The following is a 21251-nucleotide window of genomic DNA, read 5'->3' as shown; positions in this document are numbered from 1 at the left end:
CTGACAATGCTTTTAGAGGCAGCAAATAACAGCAGATGTGAAGCAAGATATCGCAGTTCAATACACATCCATCCAATTGTTAAGCACACAATATACCAGCCATGATGCATACCTGCACCTACATATCACCACACGTAATGCCGGAATACACCACCAGGCTTGTAAGGCTGGAATACTACCGTCATAAAGCGACATACACCACCACTCCTTTAATGCTGGAATTCCAGTGCCACAAAGCGCCAACATTTGCTCAATTCAAACTTCATGCCTTCAAGCGCGAAAGGCCATCCAAGACAAATGTACGGAAGCAAGGTACTGACGATTTTAGCTTCTTTAATTTGCCTGAGCATTATTCAAATTTCAGAAATTGACATGAAATGTGAATTCATTACTGAAATTAGCAGCCTCTTAAATGCTGTCGCAAATGCAATAAATTGTAAAGGTGATATTAGTTGTACAGTCATGATAAAGTGCAAGGGTATCCAAATATTGAGCAGTTTCAGTATATTAACTATGCAATGAAAAGTTGTCACTCTTGAAAACCAAAAATATAGTTACAGGCATTTGAATCCTCTCAAGACATCTGTTCAAATACTACAAGAAACATAAAATAATGAACATGGTCATTATAAATGATTCCTGGAGCAAAAAATAAGTAACAAAAAAAAACTTGCACGGCTAGGTATGAGTTTATTAGCTCTAGCTATGAACACTTGTGCACATCAACACATCAACATCTCAAACAGAAGCAAACTCTGTCAGAACATGAGGAGCAAGTTGTACCAACATCATAAAGGGGGGTAACTCTGCATGACATGGGTTCAAAGGTTGAATGAAAATAAAGGTGGAGAAATCGAAACACTAGCATCCTTATTATTAGCAGGGATGAGAAAGTTTTTCCACCAAACACTGAAAGTTAGCCAAGGGTTTCCGGGACTACATGACTTTTGCATATATTGTAACGGCATGTACATAGCAAAATTCACAAAATTCTTCATCCCTGTATTAGACTCAAGAGATCCTAAAATTTAAGTATTCAAATATTTGTAAAAACTCAAAAACATATTAACTTGAAACAAACTTTATCCAAGACATTACAAGTGTCTTGTTGGTCTCAATATATTTGCACGAAATTGTTTTTAGGCTGTTCAATGTTCTGAATTCTCAACTTGATATGACTTAAAAGCTAACCTTCAGTGAAAGGAGATGTGAGTATTACAATGGTAGTTAACTTTGCTCCTGAGTAATGGCAGACATATTTGCTCAAGCCTGTATATTTTAGTAGTGCCACAACCAGTCTTCCATGCTATTCACCAAATCAGGGCAAGACTTCACAAAGTATGAGTTAGACAACTCGTCGCTGCTGAGATTCATGCACACATGATGCTTAGAACGAGAAATTTAGGGTTATCAGCATTATCAATGTCAGTATTGAAAAGTAACACTTTCATCAGGAACAGAATATATTCAGGAATCTAGATGAATAGATGATATAATTACTGGAATACATACATGAGGAGATATACACCATCAACCACAATCTCATCCATCAAAGATACTTTCAAGACATTTTCTGCAACAGTGCATTACAGAAATTTTGATGCAAAATATTTGCAAAGCAAAATGCGCTAGTTGCAAGAAAAAGGAAATACAAGAAGATAAAGTCATATTTAGAGAGACTGTCACCTTAATCAACCCTTGTTATAAAATATGAAACTGACTCAAATACATGAATTATTTTGTATTCAACTTTTGCAATTCACATCTGAATATCAACAAAAATAATCCAATAATTAATAAATCAAAAGTATTTAAAGGAACTACATTGGCAGCATTAAAATGGAAATTTGGAAAGTGTTTTTGAGAATGAATCCAACTTTACACCATGATAACCAGGCTTGACTGAGTGGGACAACAGAGTTACTAAGCTACAGCGATGGAGATGAGATTGTGGTTTACTGGATGATGTTGTCGGCAGCCCTGAGAAGTGGGAAAACATGGAGGTCTAATTACCGTGCCACGGACCTCCAGCATCTTGTTCATCAACTCCTCGGCCTGGTTGCTCGTACTTTCAAAGTTTCCTCGAGTCTGAAACACAGGAAGCAGCAGTGTGGTGTTGGAGGGAGTGGGTAGGGTTTTAAATGGTAACATCAGGATGCCAGGGGACTCCAAGAATGAACCTATCTCCACATAATACAGAGAACAAAACCCATATGCTGAGCTAGTGCACTAACTACTGGGCAATGAACTACACTGTCAACTATCATTACCAGTCAGGTTGTCAATCATATCCCAGTCTTACAACAACCCGTGAAGATCCGGGGTAGAATAGGTCTTCAGCAACCCATGCATGCTATAAAAGGCTTGTTGTAAGAGGTGACTAACGGGATTGGGTGATGCATGTCATCGATCCCAATTGCGTGGATCAATGCTCATGATATTCGATTATTTATTTATACCGGCATGTAGCTCGAATATTGCTGAGTGGGGCGTTCAGCAACAAACCAAGCAACCAAGCAACCAAGCAGTCTTACAACAAGCAAGGGTTACTGGGGACCTATTCTTCCCGAGAATCCTGACAGGGCCTCTTACAGCAAGCAAGGAGTACTTGGTACCTATTCCTCCCTAGAATCCTGAAAGGGTTGGTTGGTTGGTTGGTTTGTTGTTTAACACAGCACTCAGCAATATTCCAGCTATATGACGGCGGTCTGAAAATATACGAGTCTGGACCAGACAATCCAGTGATTAATATCATGAGCATCGATCCACGCAATTGGGATACGATGACATGCATTAACCAAGTCAGCGAGCCTGACCACCCGATCCGGTAAGTCGCCTTTTACGACAAGCATAGTCGCCTTTTACGGCAAGCATTGGTGGCTGAAGACCTATTCTACCCCGGAATCTTCACGGGTCCCTGAAAGGGACCTTGTACAACAAGAAATGGGTACTGGCGACCTATTCCTCCCTAGAATCCTGAAAGGGACCTCTTACATCAAGCAAGGGGAAATGAGGCAGTTTGTATAGCTCAATAGTGACATCTTTACTTGTGTTACTCTTGTCTGAAGGTCTGGGAGCAATCTATCAAAGACTTGCTTGTATACTCGCATGTCATAGTTACTTCCCCTTTACATGTAGTATAAAGTTTTTTCGAAACCATAAGTCCAATATCAGCATCTCCATTTCAGAGATGGTGTTGCTTCTTTGCAAAAATGGAAGACGAGTACATAATGAAATCATGATTCATTTCAATAACTTTCCACAGCTAGCAATTCATGAGACTGAAACTTATCCAGAATTACATTCAGCTCTATACTTTCTCCAGCCCTGAACCTGTATCACCCACCCATTACCTTTTGGAGTCTCATTTGTAGGTCAAGCATGTAGGGCTTAAACTCTCCAGCAGCCTCATGACCTGAAACAACAACGTGGCATCTCTCATGAAGATGGAAAGAAACGCAATGATCCTAACATTTTATCTTATATTTAAAAAAAAAAAAGATGTAATATTAGGTTAGATTATGCTTTAGGTACCCATTTCTTACAATTGTAAGTTAAACATCAGTGTTAATTTAGGTATTACAATGTCTTGACATCTGACATGTTTGTGATATTCTACAATGTACTGGTACATTAGTCCTGTAACCAGGAGATGGATACTGACTGTCCGCCCATCCTTGTGTTTTTAAGTCGGTCCACTCCACTCCCTTTCCTTGGAAGAGTTATAGGGAAACAGAGTTACCTACCTTGATGGTAAAATGTCAGCCAACTGTACATGAAGGTCAGGAGCTGGAAACGGAACAAAGATCTCAACACACCACTCTATCCACATACATACATCAGATGAAACACATGTTATTTTCACACACAGAAACTGAACAACTCTATAGAATTATTTTAAATCAGGGGTGAATTAAACAGAAATGTGGTTCAGCTGAAAAGCCAAATCTCTGAATATTCCACAATTTGAACCTTTCCAAACAAACCATAGAGCTGGCATTCAATTCTGAGGTGATGATTATACACCCACCTCCAAGGGTAAGATTGCCTTAAAAACTGTTTGGGTGACTGAATTGGGTTTAATGCTGCTTTGAACATTAAGAAGAGGGTTTTCAGTAATATCATGGCATTTCAACATTGAATGAGAGCATAATGTTCACCGCTTTCATGTATGTTTGTTTGTTTGTTTGTTTGTTGTTTAACACCACAATCAGCAATATTCCAGCTATAAGACGGAGGTCTGTAGTGAGTGAGTATGGTTTTACGCCGCTTTTAGCAATATTCCAGCCATATCTTGGCTTGGGGACATCAGAAATGGGCTTCACACATTGTACCCATGTCGGGAATCGAACCCAAGTCTTCGGCATGACGAGAGAACGTTTTAACCACTAGGCTACCCAACCGCCCTGACGGCGGTCTATAAATAATTCAGTCTGGACCACACAATCCGGAGATTGATATCATAAGCATCAATCCACGCCATTAGGATACGATGACGGGCATCAAGGAAGTCAGTAGGCCTGACCACCCAATCCCGTTAGTAGCCTTTTACGACAAGCACAGTCGCCTTTTACAGCAAGCATGGGTTGCTGAAGACCTATTCTACCCCAGATCTTCTGGTTTCATGAAAAACCATGGCATGGTTATGTAACTGACAAAAAGGATAATAATTAAAGCTAATCTTGGAACTGAACCCACAACAATCATGCTGGCATGGGCAAGGGATGTAACTCTGCATATCTTATTTCAGTGTCTAAGGCTGTTGTTAGCAATGAAACTACTCACAATCTCCACAAACTCGAACTTCTTCTTCTCTTGGACCTCCTGGAGCTGCAGCACGTACTTCATGGATGCCTGGTAGAATCCCCGCCTCTCCATCTCCAGGGATGCATCAGCCTACGACACAAGCAACGTCATACAATATATGAAGAACAATTTACCCACAACACAAGCATTACCTCCCCTTCACTTGAACTGTGGAGTCCCAACATCCCTTTCTACATAGATAACAGTAATTTCAAGATGAGGGACACCAAGAATGGGCTTCATGGATTGTACTCATGTTGGGAATCAAACCCTGGTCTAGGTGAGATGAGGAAACACTTTAACCACTAAACTACTCTACATCCCAGCACAGTTACCTAACAGGGATTTGAAACAATTTATTTCCCCAAACACCATCATTATAAAATCATCAGCTTCTATTACATATTTACCAGTTGGTGAATTCTATATTAAAAACACAGTGACACTCAATTTCTGCCACATATTTTGATTACATTGTTACATTCCTTGATGATGATGCACACCTCCAAATGACCCTTGTGGGTGATAACACTGCCGGTCCATGATCCCAGTGTCAGAACACACCTGTCATGTAATCACTTCCTAGTGACCTGCTGTGATATCACAGACCACATGCCCTACAGGCAAAGCAGAGCATGCCAATACGCAGGTCAAAGGTCAGCCTACACTATCGGTGTTTCGCAGACAGGGGGTCAATGTCACCACATATTATCACAGCGTTGAGACACACAGGGTGGGACACCAGCATAAACCTGGTCCACACAGTGCATGCCTGGGTGTGGCTGTCTGGGAGCATGAAACTGATGGAATAGTTTTTTAGCATCAAAAAGTAAACTTAAAACTTATTCTTTTTCATGTAATGCTCCATTTGGGCTGAACCCCAGCCAAGGATGAAATTACTTTTGAACATAATTGAAAATAGTGGTTGTGCACAGAGCTGCCTTCAATGATAGGTCATCCAAAATGTCCTTTAAATAGTTTCCAAATTTGGTAGAGACATAGATGTAAAGTTAATATAATCATGAAAATATCCTACTGTTCTCTGTCTACAGCAAAATCCTTGTAAAATGACAGCTCGGTCACTACAGTCTTCCCAGGTTGTGAGCTATCAATGTACCACATAAAAGCAGCCATTGTGACCATCTGGTCCCCATTTCAGTTGTTGCTTGTGAAACATGTTGTGTTCTTTATTGGGTTGATAGTGCCAGTTGAATCAACCCACTACAATACATTTGTTCCACAGGCAGCTCAGAGCGAGTGTGTGCATGTGCGCATGTGCGCGCGTGTTGTGGTTGGTTGGTTTGTTTTACGCAGCACTCAGCAATATTCCATCTATATGACGGCGGTCTGTAAATAATCAAGTCTGGACACTCCAGTGACTGACATCATGAGCATCGATCCACGCAATTTGGATACGATGACATGCATCAACCAAGTCAGCGAGCCTGACCACCCGATCCCATTTACGACAAGCATAGTCACCTTTTACAACAAGCATGGATTGCCTAAGACCTATTCTACCCTGGATCTTCACGGGTCTGCTAGTGTTGTGAGTGTCGGTGTGGATGAGAGTGTGCGTGCGTGCGTGCAAGCGGTCTTATTGTTTAACCCCACACTCAGCAGTATTTCCTCTATACATCGGCAATCAACCAGGTCGCAGAGCCTGACCACCTGACCCATTTATTCGTCCCTAACCACCTGGGGACATATTCCAACCCGGAATCCCTACAGGGCAGGGGTCAATTTAACTGCTGGACCGTTGGTCCATGGACAGTTAAAATTACAAAGGGCTTGCTGAAACATGAAGTAGATGGCCCATCTGGTTAGACAAAATTCACCCTCCTCCGTGTATGTTTAATTTTCTTAATTGGACACTGCTCGATGAGAAAATAAGATATATGTCAGCGTTTAAGGGGTGAGGAGTCATACAAATTTCAGAGCCCCGCTAGGTGGCTACCCACCATTTAGTTGTAGGCCAGTTTGGAGAAGGGCAAGTAACTTTTAAAAGGAGCAAGCCCTGCTGGCTACATACAGATTTGTTGTTAAATCTAACCTTGCAGGGTGAAGCTTATGGGTGGAATTGAAACATACCTCCTGAAGAATGGACTCATTCACTTTTGTCTTCATATTGAGATACCTCTCCAATGACTGGCAATATTTGGTTGTCTGCTTGTCAAACATTTTCTTGCCCTCCTGAAAAGATAACATATATTTTACACAAATTTATATCATCTTTTTTCCATAATAAAGAATTTGGACTTTTTCTTAACTGGTACTTTCACATACAGCACATTACCTATATTTCAGTAGAATAGACTTAATTCTGGGTGAGTGAATGAGTGAGATGGGTTCAATACTCAATAATTCACTGAGTCCATACATACCTTGACTTGACCAATCTTTTCTTTGCGGAAATTTTCCAACGGTTTAAGGAACTGGTCTGTTGCAGTCTCAAGCTGAAGTAAGATCCATCATAAATCAATAGAGCTCTTGGTAAATATTTACAAATGATTAATTGTTTATTAGACAAGGTCTATAACATTGATTCTCAGTTTCACATTGAGCGAGTCTTACAAGTTATCTTTTACGTCACTCTCACCAATGTTATCGAGATATCATGGCTGTCAGAAAAAACAAGGGTAGATAGCATGAACATTGATCCACATCACTGTATGGCATAAAAAATATATACCATGTCAAACATTCAGACCATTCAATGCCAGCGTTAGAAATTGGCATTAGTCATGTAGTCCTTGACAAACTGCCCAATAGTTAAGGTATCATAAGGACCAGTAGAAATTTGCCCTTTTTAAAGGGTTTTCCTCTATGTTACCATTAAAAGGACTAAGTGGACTAAACGTGTTAGTTTCTACTGCTGAATGCACGTTTAAACTGCTCTTGGTTTCATGGGATCTATTCTGGACATGTATTGTGAGGGCCTGACTCAATGATCATCATCTATTGCTGAAAACACTTGTTTCATCTTTCAGGTACAGTTATACATATGCGGCAGATAACCATGGTAACAGCAAACAATGAAATACATAGGGATCAGCATCTCACAAGTTTCTCACGCTCCTCTTCAATGGAGAAGAGCAGCCTCCCGAACTCCTTGAGTGACTGGGCTGAAACCAGAAAATCTTGTCATCAGTATACAAGCATGACAAAAGATATACCACATCAATATCAACAGACACTGGCAACAAGCCCCCCCCCCCCCCCCACAGACACACACACACACACCCATCCATTATAGAATGCAATATTCTGCATCTGGAAAAAACCTGGATTAATACAGACTTAATAGAACCTGTTAATGGGTATTTTCTAACTTTATCCTTGGCAGGTTGCAAGAAAATTTGTGTACACCTGATTGCAATTTCAGGCTTAGTTTACAAGAAAATACACACCATAATATTAAAAACTGCACATAAAACAATTCCTAGCAGAATAGGGTATAAAATCTAAATGGTAAATTATCATGTCTAGTGACGTTTTATTTTAAATTTCATTTACCTGAATTAGCAGTCGATATGATGAAGCTTTTTAATGGACATAATACTCACACAAAAAATTCCCCCCAAAATACTGCTCACTATACTCAAGAAAATAAGGTACACTTATAGCCCAATGGTATTTGTTCAAGGAATTCCCATGAATGATTTGAAAAACTGAATTACTTTCTGTTGCCTGACTTGGGTTTGTTGACTTTCAAAGTAAATATCGACACTGAACATACATTCAGCGTGTCAAGTATTCTTCAGTATAAATATGATAAAGGGTTTAGAATTAACTCATTCTGACTAAATACAACAAGAGCATAATAAGAGCGAGGGTCTTGTTCACACAATCACAACCTTTGACAATCTAGAGATAGTTAATCCAGGCAATGCTTGAGAAAGAGGTAGATCAGTGTTGATCTAATCTTTCTGTGCACCCATTTATTTTCTCCTTTATCAAATTTGTTAACTTGATACAGTCGTCATTAAAATGACTGACATCAAAGAAATGTGTGAAACACAGTCAACAGGGTGAGGCACAGACAACAGGGTGGGGCACAGAAAAAAAGGGTGGGGCACAGACAACTGGGTGGGCCACAGACAACAGGGTGGGACACAGACAACTGGGTGGGGCACAGACAACAACACACAACAATATTCCAGAGAAATAAGGGGAGGCCAGACAATGGTTTACATCAAGAGCACTGATCTATGCAATTGGACTGATGACATGCCTCTTACAAAAATGGGTTGCTGAAGACCAATTTTAACATGGATCTTCATGGATGGAGGACAGACAGCAAGGCAGCTTTAGAAAAAAAATTGGCACTGATCCTGTAGTCCTTGTCAAACTGCTCAATAGTTGAGGTATCATAAGGACTTTAGAAATTAGCCATTTTGAAGGGTTTTGCTACATGTTTTCATTATCAGGACTAGGGGACTAAAAATGGTAGTTTCTATCACTGCAAGCTATAGGACAGACAGCAGGGGGGCATCAGAGTAGGGTTCGGAACTCATTAAACAGCAGGGTTACTAAAAGGGACAGGCAGTGGAGGACTAACAGCTGGGGACAGAGCAGGAAGGGGGGACAGACAGCATCCTACGAGAATACCCTTGTCTTCTTTCAACATGTTCAAAGGAACAAACACATAAACTCATATCTTATTTATTACAAGTCAAATCTCACAGCAAAGATATCTTGGAGTATCTGAATGATTTGTAAACTGTCGGATGAATTCTACTTGTTGTCATATCAAGGCCTTAAATACCTATTAACCACACTTTTTATCACCAAACCTAAACATCTTTAGTAGGAACCCCATCAAGAAATAAATACCCTGATAGCAGCTGATACCGGAAGCAAACCGGTTCCTTTTTCTCAGGCAAAAAAGCCAGTGGAAGATAGTGGCAGGAATGTGAGATGTGAACCTGGTGATAGTGCAACTATGTAAATAATGTACATTCCTTGTGGCTGGCCAGGGGATACAGCTGGTGTAAACACAGGGGACTGTATAGACTATAGGCTGAGTAGCCGGCTACTGCCAGGTAATAACGGTTCAATTAGCCATGCTAGAGCTGCTGCCGAAGATTGGCCGATACAGACTTCAGAGGCCCCTTGTTTTACCGTATTACCCCAAAATGTAGCTACAACTTGCTCTATTGTATTCCTCTGATGGAAATCTGTACCGCTTGCCTTCCTGTATGCTTACTATCCCAAAATCTTGACCTCTTGTGTTGCTCTACCATATTATCATGACATTTGGACCCCTTGCTCTACCATATTATCATATCTTGACCCCTTGCTCTACCATATTATCATATCTGCACCCCTTGCTCTACCATATTATCATATCTGGACCCCTTGCTCTACCATATTATCATATCTGGACCCCTTGCTCTACCATATCATCATATCTGGACCCCTTGCTGTACCGTATTACCAGATCTGCACCCCTTGCTCTACCATATCATCATATCTGCACCCCTTGCTCTACCATATTATCATATCTGGACCCCTTGCTCTACCATATTATCATATCTGGACCCCTTGCTGTACCGTATTACCAGATCTGCACCCCTTGCTCTACCATATCATCATATCTGCACCCCTTGCTCTACCATATTATCATATCTGCACCCCTTGCTCTACCATATCATCATATCTGGACCCCTTGCTGTACCGTATTACCAGATCTGCACCCCTTGCTCTACCATATTATCATATCTGGACCGAAGAGGCCACTATGGGGATCGGGTGGTCAGATTCGCTGACTTGGTTAATGCATGTCATCGATCCCAATTGTGTGGATCGATGCTCATGATATCAATCACTGGATTGTCTGGTCCAGACTCGATTATTTACATACTGCCATCATTTAGCTGGAATATAGCTGAGTGCGGCGTTAAACAACAAACCAACTAACCAACTCTACCATATTATCATATCTGGACCCCTTGCTGTACCGTATTATTCAGATATCTGGACAACTTGCTGTACCGTATTATTCAGATATCTGGACCACTTGCTCTACCATATTATTCAGACATCTGGAACCCTTGCTCTAAGGTATATCCACATATTAACATCCTTACTTGTTATTCAGTAAATAAATTCTACAAAGTTGAACCTTTAAGCTAAATAAACTGTAATCTTGCCAGTTTAAGCTTCTTGTGCCAAATAAGGTCTTACAGGCAGATGAAAATCAGTAAAAACTAAATTTACTCAAAAATAAACATGATAAAACTGGACACTGTGCCAAAAGTGTTCTGAAAACATATATTAATGGCAATTTTTGTTCACGTTGCTCACTTCATAATACTACACATCAGAGCTGAATATCACTCAAAAAATTTACACAGATAAGATGCTACATTTCATTAAAATGATAATATCATAAACATGATAAATTGGAGAAAATTATGTCTTCCTTTATGTCCTTTTAAAATAATAGAAATCAAACATACATAAAGGGTTTCAAATCAGTTAATTTTTTTGGACATTGACTGAATGTCACAACGTCCATAGTGTTTTATTCAGATTTGGCAATGATAATGAAGACCTTGCAACACATAAAATGTCCGGATCCAATTTGTCTCAGTAAAATCACTGATTTTACACACAATGACCCCAGCATGGATAATTCAACAGATGTGACAAAATGGAACCAATATAAATTTTGCAGATATATTTCTTCCTGGATTTCATTTCTAAACAAGTTGAAAATCCGCCCTGTACTTGGACATGTTACAGTTTACTGGACTATGTATGGTAGCCAGGGTGTAGGGGCACCTGTTGTACGATGCTGTCTGATTTTACATCAAGTGAAACGACAACGCCATCTGGCGGAGGGAAACCCATCAACTCCCAGTATATATCTGTCTGTGGTTCCGGTAGGCTGATGTATACAAAGCTAACATGCACAGACACTCCATTGGGAGCAGACACTCATTCCCCAAATAATATTATTTATAGGAGGCGGGGTCTGATAGTGGCCATCCAGTTCAGTTTGAATAGACTGAATTGCTGTCAAGTACATGATATAAGATCGTGTGAAGAAACAGCAACAGTCTTTGAGACAAAACTTGTCTTGGATTTCAGCAGATTTTAGTCTATCATAGATTTCTTAAGTGACAGGGCCCATTATTAGCAATGTTGTGGAAGCATTTTCTTCTTCAAGCATTGGATCTGAGGACTAAAATGGCAGACTGAAAATACAACTACTTAATTCTGACATACAAACGTAGAACTATTCCATGACATGATCAGGGGAAGATTCAAAGCCACTGTGCTAATAGTCTGAGTCTTAGAGACCAAACCTGTCTTGGAATGATATACAATTTAAACATTATTAAACATTTGTTATAGGGGCCATTACTACCGGTGCTTAATGGAACAACGTGACATACATTATACAACTGCTATATGACATCATAAAGAATGATTATTTACTGTGAGTGAAACAAGGGATCAAAGTCTTCATTGGGTACACTATGGGCATGATCTGATGTCCACCTGCAACATGTAACAAAAATTGATGCCGTACAAACTCCTTGGCCTACAAATGCATCACTAATCATCAACACAATTATTCCAACACACATAGTAAAAGCCCAAGGGATGACATCCTGCCTTGAGACAAAACATAAACTGGAAGAACACTTGAAGATTGCTGGATGTGTTACATCTAGAATGTTGTTCTAGACAGATGCTGCTGGCTGAAGTGACTTTGGGGAAATCAGGCCTACCAATCTTGTAGTGGAGAGATAAGGAAACGTACATAAATCTGCACACTGCCAATGTTAGCATCACCAACATGCTGCTGAAATGTGTCTTTTGCTTTCTTTGGATTGTCAGAGGCAGGTTTATCTTGAGCAGCTGTCGGCACCAAAGCAGGTTTTAACAGCATGCTGTGAGCCTAAGAAGACAATGCTGAAATGTGTGGCAGTATTCTCGCATACCTTGTCTAGAAAACAGGGAAGGGGGGAACAGTTTCTAGCATCTACTTGATCATTAAATAACAAGAAGTTACAAGTAATGTTAGGCAGGTGTGACTGTTATATATAAAGGCAATACGGTAAAGAGTTGTAGAAATTCCAGTGAGAGTGTGATTGGGTACTGATCCATATGACTAAAAGCACATGTACCAAATTGGAGACGCCAGGAATCATACATTGTACAATCAAAGAAGAATTGAACTCAAACCTTCTCCGTGACAATTGAACACAACCCCAACAAGGCCACCTGGTGCAAATGTTTGTTTGTTTGTTGTTAATGCCACTCTCAGCAATATTCCAGCTGTAAATAATCAAGTCTGGACCAGACAATCTAGTGATTGACATCATAAGCATCAATCCACGCATTTGGCAAATGCATCAACCAAGTCAGCCAGCCTGACCACCTGATCCCATTAGTCGCCTCTTACGACAAGCATGGGATACTGAAGACCTGTTCCACCCCGGATCTTCACGGGTTGAATGCAGATGACTAGGGCTGTGTATTGGAATCATATTGTAATACATGTATCTGTATAGAGATATGTATTGTGATATATTGGGAGCTGAAGTGTTTCACAGTGATAAAAATGCAGATCCTATTTTCTACATAATAAAGTAAATATTTCTTGGCATGGTCAGTAGCAACTATTTTTGTATTCATGGATACAGGGTAAATAACATAAGAAAAATAACACTTTTGCTTTTCCATTGCTTTGTCAATATTTCTGTAGGGAAATATCATTATGTGAATGATTTTCTGTGTAGATTTTAGATTAAACAATGCAAATAATAGAGAAAATTGTTATAGATTTTCTTATATACGGGAACAAAGGAAACATCTTAATACTTATCGTTTGAAAAAGGTAAAGCAGGATGCCAGTTAGGGGATTGGTCGTGTATTATAGGGTTGGGTGGGTGTTGTGGTCAGTCAGGGAATTAGGGGAGTGTCACCAAGAACCCTGCAGTTCTACAAATGATAAACATCCTGTGTTTTACCTTGACCTACAAATCTAGGAGTACACGGCGCCCCCAATCATTAAGTTCAAGGGTCCCTACGGAAAATACAAGGATCCAGAAAAGTAATGAAATCACGTAGTGTAGTGTAAGATTTGATAATTACTTTAGTTTCAGGACCATTGCTAATTTGGTACAAGGAATATATTATGTGATCCCTCAGGAAGTAATTTTTTCTGCATCCATTCTATACATTTGTGCATACTTGACGCACATATCTGTGTTGCTTAGAACCCTGAACAGCAGTGAAGAAGCCATATTTAGAAATTTTAATATTGAATCATGCACAATATAGCAAGGAATGATTTGTTTAGGTTAAACATCTCGGAGAATGCACTGCATGACTTCAAGGACCTCTTTCAACTCACAGTAATTCATTTTAATTTGATTTCTACATTGAAAATCCTCTCTAAAGTAAAACCTTACTTGATTATAGCAATGGCCCTACAGTGTACTGATACTAATGGTAGCTAAGCCCAGTGAGACATTTAAGCTGCAGTAGCTGGTGCAATATCACAGGTCCATCCAGCACTACGGCATGTGCAGGACATTGTGACTAGGCCTGATCAGACGGTTCTGCCAAGATCAAACGACAAACGTGGTACTTCATAAAAGTTTCAGTGTGATGACTGCAAACTGCTTCTTTCTCTGTCTCAATCAGATGCAAAAACATTCACATTGATGGCAACAGATTTGGGAAGATCCAAACACATACCAGGTATCCACAGTCTACAGAAGCAGAAAGTGCACTCATGTTCCAAGCAATGTGGTTCTATTTTAATCACAGAACAGTTTGAGGAATAAGTCAACTGCTGTAAGATGGGCGGGCGGGTGCGCAAGTGAGTGAGTGAGTGAGTGAGTGAGTTGGTAGGTGGGTCCTTGGGTGAGTGTGTTTGGGTGGGTGAGTGTGTTTGGGTGAGTGAGTGAGTTGATAGGTGAGTGAGTGAGTGTGTTTGGATGGGTGGGTGAGTGAGAGTGAGTGAGTTGGTAGGTGAGTGTTTGGATGGGTGGGTGGGTGAGTGTGTTTGGATGGGTGGGTGGGTGAGTGTGTTTGGGTGAGTGAGTGAGTGAGTTGGTAGGTGAGTGAGTGAGTGAGTGAGTGAGTGAGTGAGTGAGCAATATCATGGCTTTATGAGGGTGGTATACAAGATGCACAGGGTACAAAAAAGTATGCCATCAATTCACATTATCAGAAGCAGTGAATGAGTGAGTGAACTGGATAAAAGCAATGGATGGCAATATAATCGCTTTATCACACCTTTCACTGTAGATCAATAAATCCTGGATCTGACAAGCTAGTGGTTAAGCCCATGAGAAACAACAACAAAGTTTAAACATTAACGTGATCAAGAGTCAATATCATAAGCCTAATGTTCAAAATCAAGATTTAACAGGTCCCTAGATGCAAATATGAAAAGCAGCTAAGGTCAACATCTCACAGACCCCTTAATTTCTAACACAGACAGGCAGTACTCGGACACTCAGAACAACCACAGTTCTGGTTGAGGCCTGCAGTGAACACAGCTGTAACATTTTCTTCACTGGTCATAATCATTGATAATCATCCATAACAATTTTATTAATTCAAAACAAATACACAGAACTCATTTCCAAACAGTACAATACACCAACTGTGCGATCCGATCCAATATGTATCACAATACTTGTATGTGCTCTTATCTGTGGTGCAAAAGCCATCTTTTTCCACTACAGAACAGCCAAATACCTGGCACACGGACGATTTACAGTTGGCAGTAGGGCTTGGTGGGGACTAAGGTCTCGGGTCGGATGGTTCCTGTGTAGGACCCGGATACCCACTGGACTACCCAGACCCGTGCTTAGTCACGTGACATATTGTTTAATGGCAAAAATTATCTAGAACTTCCACTGTCACACTATAAGTGACTAATGTTCGCATTTCTTTCTAACTATGCTCGCATTCCTTCTGACTTTATATGTTCGAATAGAGGTAAAACTTCATTCAACTTCAGTGTATGCAATACCAGATCGTTTTCTATGAGTATCTAAATACATTGTTACAGGGCTACGGACAAACTATTCCCAATCGGACATTTGTACCTATCTCAGGTACCCGAGTAGGGTCGGGTAATAGAGGGGTGGGTACCCAAGTAGTAAATTTGGACTTGTCCCAGGCCTAGTTGGCAGTGTCAAGTATGGCACAATGGATAAAAATGTTTGTTTTAACTACCAAGTTTCACTACTAATAATAGTGTTTGGCATAATAGTTTTTAATGCAAACATTTAAGAGAATCAATATTTTTTACTCAGTATGCGACTGTGATCAATACTAGTATCAAGAAGTAAAAAAATTGAGATCCACCGATGCATCGTCCCACCATTACCAACAGTGTCAATCTATGATAACCCATAATTTTCAAGCATTATGATATCAGCTGAGATTGTTATGATCATGATAATTGCCCTTCCATCAATCCCATTATCTAATTTTGAAATCATAAATCCAAAACAATATGCATGCGTCATGCCCAAAACAATCCTACACAACAAACATGACAAAACCTATCAAAGTATTCTCGCATGAAATTACACGAGACTCATTCGCAAGCAGAACAAAAGCGTCCTAGTATTTTTCAAGCATGATGCTACAGGTAGAGTCTGACCGTACAATACTTGTGCTAATCAGCTGATAACACCTACAGGTATAGCAAGGCCCGTGAAGGCATGTCACGACTAAACCAGTCTATCAGTGATAGATGTCACACGCTGGCTGCATGACTCACTCTCATGCAATACAAGCTAATGTTCTCACCAAAACACAATTTACTGACAGGATCATCCCGTGTCATGGGACAAAGAAGCTTCAGCCATGAGTAGTTTATGTCAGACAACAGATCAACAAGGTGCATTACAGTCTCTGTCAAACTTCTGAAGGGACAAAAGTGTATTGAAAACATTCCTTAGGCCTTAATATTGTTTTCAGGTGGTTTATGGACCGACCGACATAATAAACTAGGACCCTTTCCACAAAGCAATGTTAGTGCTAAGACGATCGTAACTCCCATATTTTAACCTAGACTTACGACAGTCATAGCCCTATGATCGCTTTGTGGAACGGGGCCACGAAATTTGAAGAAAAAATATAACAACTTAATATGACAATTTATTTTCGGCCGACTCTGTTTTACAATTAGGTGAGATTACACGAGATTTTATCACCATTCTTTGTAAGATAAAGGTAAACAATATGTATAAAAATCTTTATTCTAACCTCTCCAAAACCAATTATATTTCCTTATCCTGCCATGTTAAAACTTTGCTTGCTTGTTTTGACATTTTTTGTGCATGTTGACCATCTACATTGAATTATAGGCTATTTTTTTGTAAACCAATTAACAAAAATAAAAGGTCTTAGAAGTCTCATAGCAATCAAGTGATATCTGTACATATTAACCATGTCACCAGTTGATTTTTGATGAATTTGATGTACATTGTGAAATATAAGCTGTACTTTACAGGAAATTCAATATTGATTACCAACATGGTCAAGTATCAATGTTGTGATGTCCTTGGTGTCCAGTTTCTAACTTTTGTTGAAGAGGAAAACATATTATCAATGACCACAAGACCAATACAACCAGCATCCATGAAGTTTGTTGAATAAATCAGTGGCAATAGAAATCTTAAAAATAGAGGAAAAAGTCTATGCAGGCAAAAACAGCTCAATTTTCACATGTTATTTTGCAAATTAATTCAACCACTCCTAAGACATGTGAGATAACAAACAAACCAATTATGCATATGATATTGCATTTACATTATTACCATATATCATGACATATAGCTGTCTATAAGTTTGTATAAGTGTATTGTTCTATGCATGGGGTAGAGCTAGCATTTGAAAGCTAGCCTGGCACTGATGTTTTTGCATTCAGCTTCTACTTGAATGATCTTTGTATAAATAACAGCAGTTTTATCTGGTATCTTTATTCAATACATTTTCAGCAAATAAAGTTTAAATGAGCCTCGCCTCAATCCATAGGATTGCCAAGCCAGCTGACACGCTAACAAATCAATTTCTGGCAGTAGAGAGCCGGAAATAAGTATAAGTGGGATCATCTCAAATTAGCTGGTACACATGTAGTATAATGGTTAATTATCACTTATGTTTCATGGAAATCATCACTGCTTTTCCAATATTCCAGGGTTTTACCTTGATCTACAAAACTAGGAGTCCAGAGATCTCCCAATTACTAACTTCACTAGTCCTTAGAGGAAATATTAGGGTTCTGTAAGTAATGGAATACCATAATGCAGTGTACTGTACTGTACTGTACTGTACTGTACTGTACTGTACTGTACTGTACTGTAAGACTTAATAACTACTTTCATCACTGGAACTTTATAGTTCTTGTCAAGAATTTAATACAATGAATATTATTGTGCGTCCCTCTGGACGCAAAATAAGTTTATTTCTGCATCCATTCTATACATTTGTGAGTACTGGATGCACATTTCTGCATCTTGCAATGGGGCTTATTTTTGCGATATGGTTTATGCAGTCGCATCCTTAGAATTTGATATTAAAGACTGTGACATATCGTAAAACAACATCCCAGTTGCAACTTGCGAAGTTGTCTGTACAAGGGCCCCTGGACAACTCTGGTAATGAGATGCCTCCACAATAACACAACTAAAGTAGGCATATACCAGAAATGTCATTGTATTAATGCATACAGGGGAATTTCTGTCAGTACCAGATCAAATGTACAATCCCGATTTGACTCAGTTAATCTAGAATCAAGTAAAATCCGCTTTATCTGGACTCAGGTAATTGATGCCCCCAAATCCAGATTGATTTTTTGCACATTTCACTTGCACATCCAGTAAGTTATTCTTCTCAATAAGCTGCCGTGTATTACAGGGTTTTATCCAAATAGGATCCTGCTCACTGGTCTAACAACACACAGAACCTTTACAATCCTAGCTCGTTGACCTAACCTGTCTCATTTGAATGCTATATGCCTCATTTCCAGCCAATGATTTCATGGAAACATTTGTCCTTGGACTTTGACTGTTTATATCGGAAGCAAGGGACATAACTCCTGTTATACATCTGATACAGACCTCTGACCTGATCTAAAATTATGGTCCCATAATCATTAGTCGCAGAGACCGATTCCACTGTATTGGAAGCTGTGAGTCAAGACACATTTGATTGTTTGCAGGATTCTACCAAATAAACTGACCATTATGACAGTCATAAGCCACACTGTAATGCTGCTTACAGTATCATATGAACATGTCACAACCAATGAAGAATAAGAATTATGGCCTGGAGATGTTTAAACTTTCGGAAAATGATATGATCATTCATGAAAGAATATTCTTTAAGGCAACTGAAAAACAGAATTTACCTCCGTGATTATTCCAAGTTAGAACAAGCCGCCAGCTATGTATACTAGTCGTAAGAGGCGACTGCAAAAAATTGGGTGGTGACCTGGTTGATTGTGTGTCATCATACCCTGACTGTGTTGGTGACAATATCAATCACTGGAATGTCAGGTCCAGACTCAATATATATATATATATATGACGCTTGTAATTTATTGAGTCTGGTATATATTACTATTACTGAGTATGGCATTAAACAACATGCACCACAACATGACAATGTAGGCACTGATGGCCTTTCAATGAAACCACTTGATACATCCTGCTATGTCCACATGAGTTTCTGCGTCCTGGACTAGTGACATTATGTCAACAAACAATGACAGGGATTAAGACCTGTCAACAAGGAAGTGTGGAAGTAAAAACTGATACTTGACAGAATGTGACATGAGACCTGTGGTCTCTGTTCGTGTGTTACAGTGTTCAAGAAGTTCCTCACCTTGCCATTAGCGAGTGCATTTGGTTTAACGCTGCTTTGAATTTTAGAGGAAACCCATGAAGGGATGCACTGGGTCTTTGATGTTCACATTTTTCAATCCAACAAGCATGGGTATGGTGCTGACAAACCTAAGAGTACGAACATAATCAGGGCAAACCTAGGATTTGAACCAACATACGCAGGTTTCTGGCATGCCCACATGAAGCAACTGCACAGCAAAACACAGCTCCTCCGACAATTGGGTCACCCAGCCCCCTCCAGGTATTGCTCCTAAATGGAGGGCCATTTCAGGGGCCAATGAGACAATGATCCAGGTTTCCTGACATTACAAGGCACTGTAGAAGCATGAACAATAGTGTAAAACTATAGCCCAGGCTATTGAATAAGTTTGACACTCAAAATATTACTGTTAGGCCTGAAACTTTAGTAGACCAAACAGTGACAGAAACTAACAGTTTTAATGGGGCTTGGTAAGAAAGATTCTGAAGTCCAGCACATTAACCATGTTCATACACATGTTATCATACACTACAGATGCAAAAAGAGGATAATTACCATCCTCAAGTAAAGATGATCATTAAACCACACAGTATCAGCATCCAGCTGATCACCACTTAACCAACTTCAAGGGTAAGATTGCTAGCTGCCTGCATTAAACATGCTCAGTATACAGATAGCAGGCTTAGATGTTGGAGAAGTCTCGATTGAACTCAACCAGTCATCTGGTTGGAAACATCACCACCTCTCAAGGTGGGATTTCCATGCATAATTACTGGGAAATATAGTCTTACTCTAGCTCAGAAAGATGCACAACCCTATGGGACTTCAAGGTAAGGTCCCCAGCAACCTGTCTTGTGTAAGACTAAGAGATGGCAAAAGGCTCGGTGACTTGGTTGATCGCGTGTCCTTGTAACCCATTGGCGTAGGACAGTGCTCATAATGTCAATCACTGGTTTTCTGGTCCAAACTCGATAACACATGCCACCAACATATGGCGGGAATATTGCCGAGTGAAAGGCTAAACAACAAATAGAAACAGGCACAAGCCAATAACTGCTCAATGGTTGAAGTACCAATCCTGTGTCCATAGAAATGATTTATGATGTCAGGGTGTGATGAGACACCAGGTCAAGCACTGTGACCACCCAATCTGCATTCAGCAACCCATGCTTGTCGTAAGAGGCGACTAATGGGATCTGGTGGTCTGGCTCACTGACTTGGCTGATGCATGTTATCGATCCCAATTGCGTGGAACGATGCTCATGATATCAATCATTGGAGTGTATGGTCGAGACTGATTAATTACAGACCGCCGTCATTCAGCTTGAATTTTGCTGGGTGCGGCGTTTTAACAACAAACAAAAAATGAAATCAACTAACATGATCAGCATTTAGTCAATTAACATTATCGCCACCCAATCTGCATTTTGTCAACTAACATTGTGACCATGGTGACCGCCCAATCTGCATTTAGTCCACCAAACATGTGGCCACCCAATTTTCATTTAGTCCACCAAAAATGTGGCCATCGATCTTCATTTAGCATGTTTAGTCCACCAAAAATG

At 39.8% G+C, this 21251-nt stretch overlaps 1 protein-coding gene across 7 annotated transcripts in view; it reads right to left on the bottom strand.

Moving 5' to 3' along the window:
• Positions 1-21251, bottom strand: part of LOC124127845 (rho GTPase-activating protein 26-like) — an 87389-nt gene that overhangs the window by 42721 nt on the left and 23417 nt on the right. For 5 of the 7 annotated variants that reach the window (XM_048387813.1, XM_048387811.1, XM_048387814.1 and 2 more), the window contains exons 3-9: positions 7870-7931; positions 7191-7262; positions 6898-6999; positions 4786-4896; positions 3747-3789; positions 3354-3415; positions 2014-2088 (exon numbers count right to left, since the gene is read on the bottom strand). In XM_048387813.1, the coding sequence (XP_048243770.1) occupies positions 2014-2088; positions 3354-3415; positions 3747-3789; positions 4786-4896; positions 6898-6999; positions 7191-7262; positions 7870-7931 (527 nt within the window). Of the gene's footprint in view, positions 1-558; positions 595-2013; positions 2089-3353; positions 3416-3746; positions 3790-4785; positions 4897-6897; positions 7000-7190; positions 7263-7869; positions 7932-21251 lie in introns of all 7 variants that reach the window. The other 2 variants (XM_048387812.1, XM_048387817.1) reach the window with 2 other exon arrangements.

Source organism: Haliotis rufescens, unplaced genomic scaffold (assembly GCF_023055435.1).
Source record: "Haliotis rufescens isolate VD_foot unplaced genomic scaffold, xgHalRufe1.0.p SCAF_7, whole genome shotgun sequence".
NCBI lineage: Eukaryota > Metazoa > Mollusca > Gastropoda > Lepetellida > Haliotidae > Haliotis > Haliotis rufescens.
The sequence above is the reverse complement of the archived record's forward strand: the minus strand, read 5'-3'. Positions and strand labels throughout refer to the sequence as shown.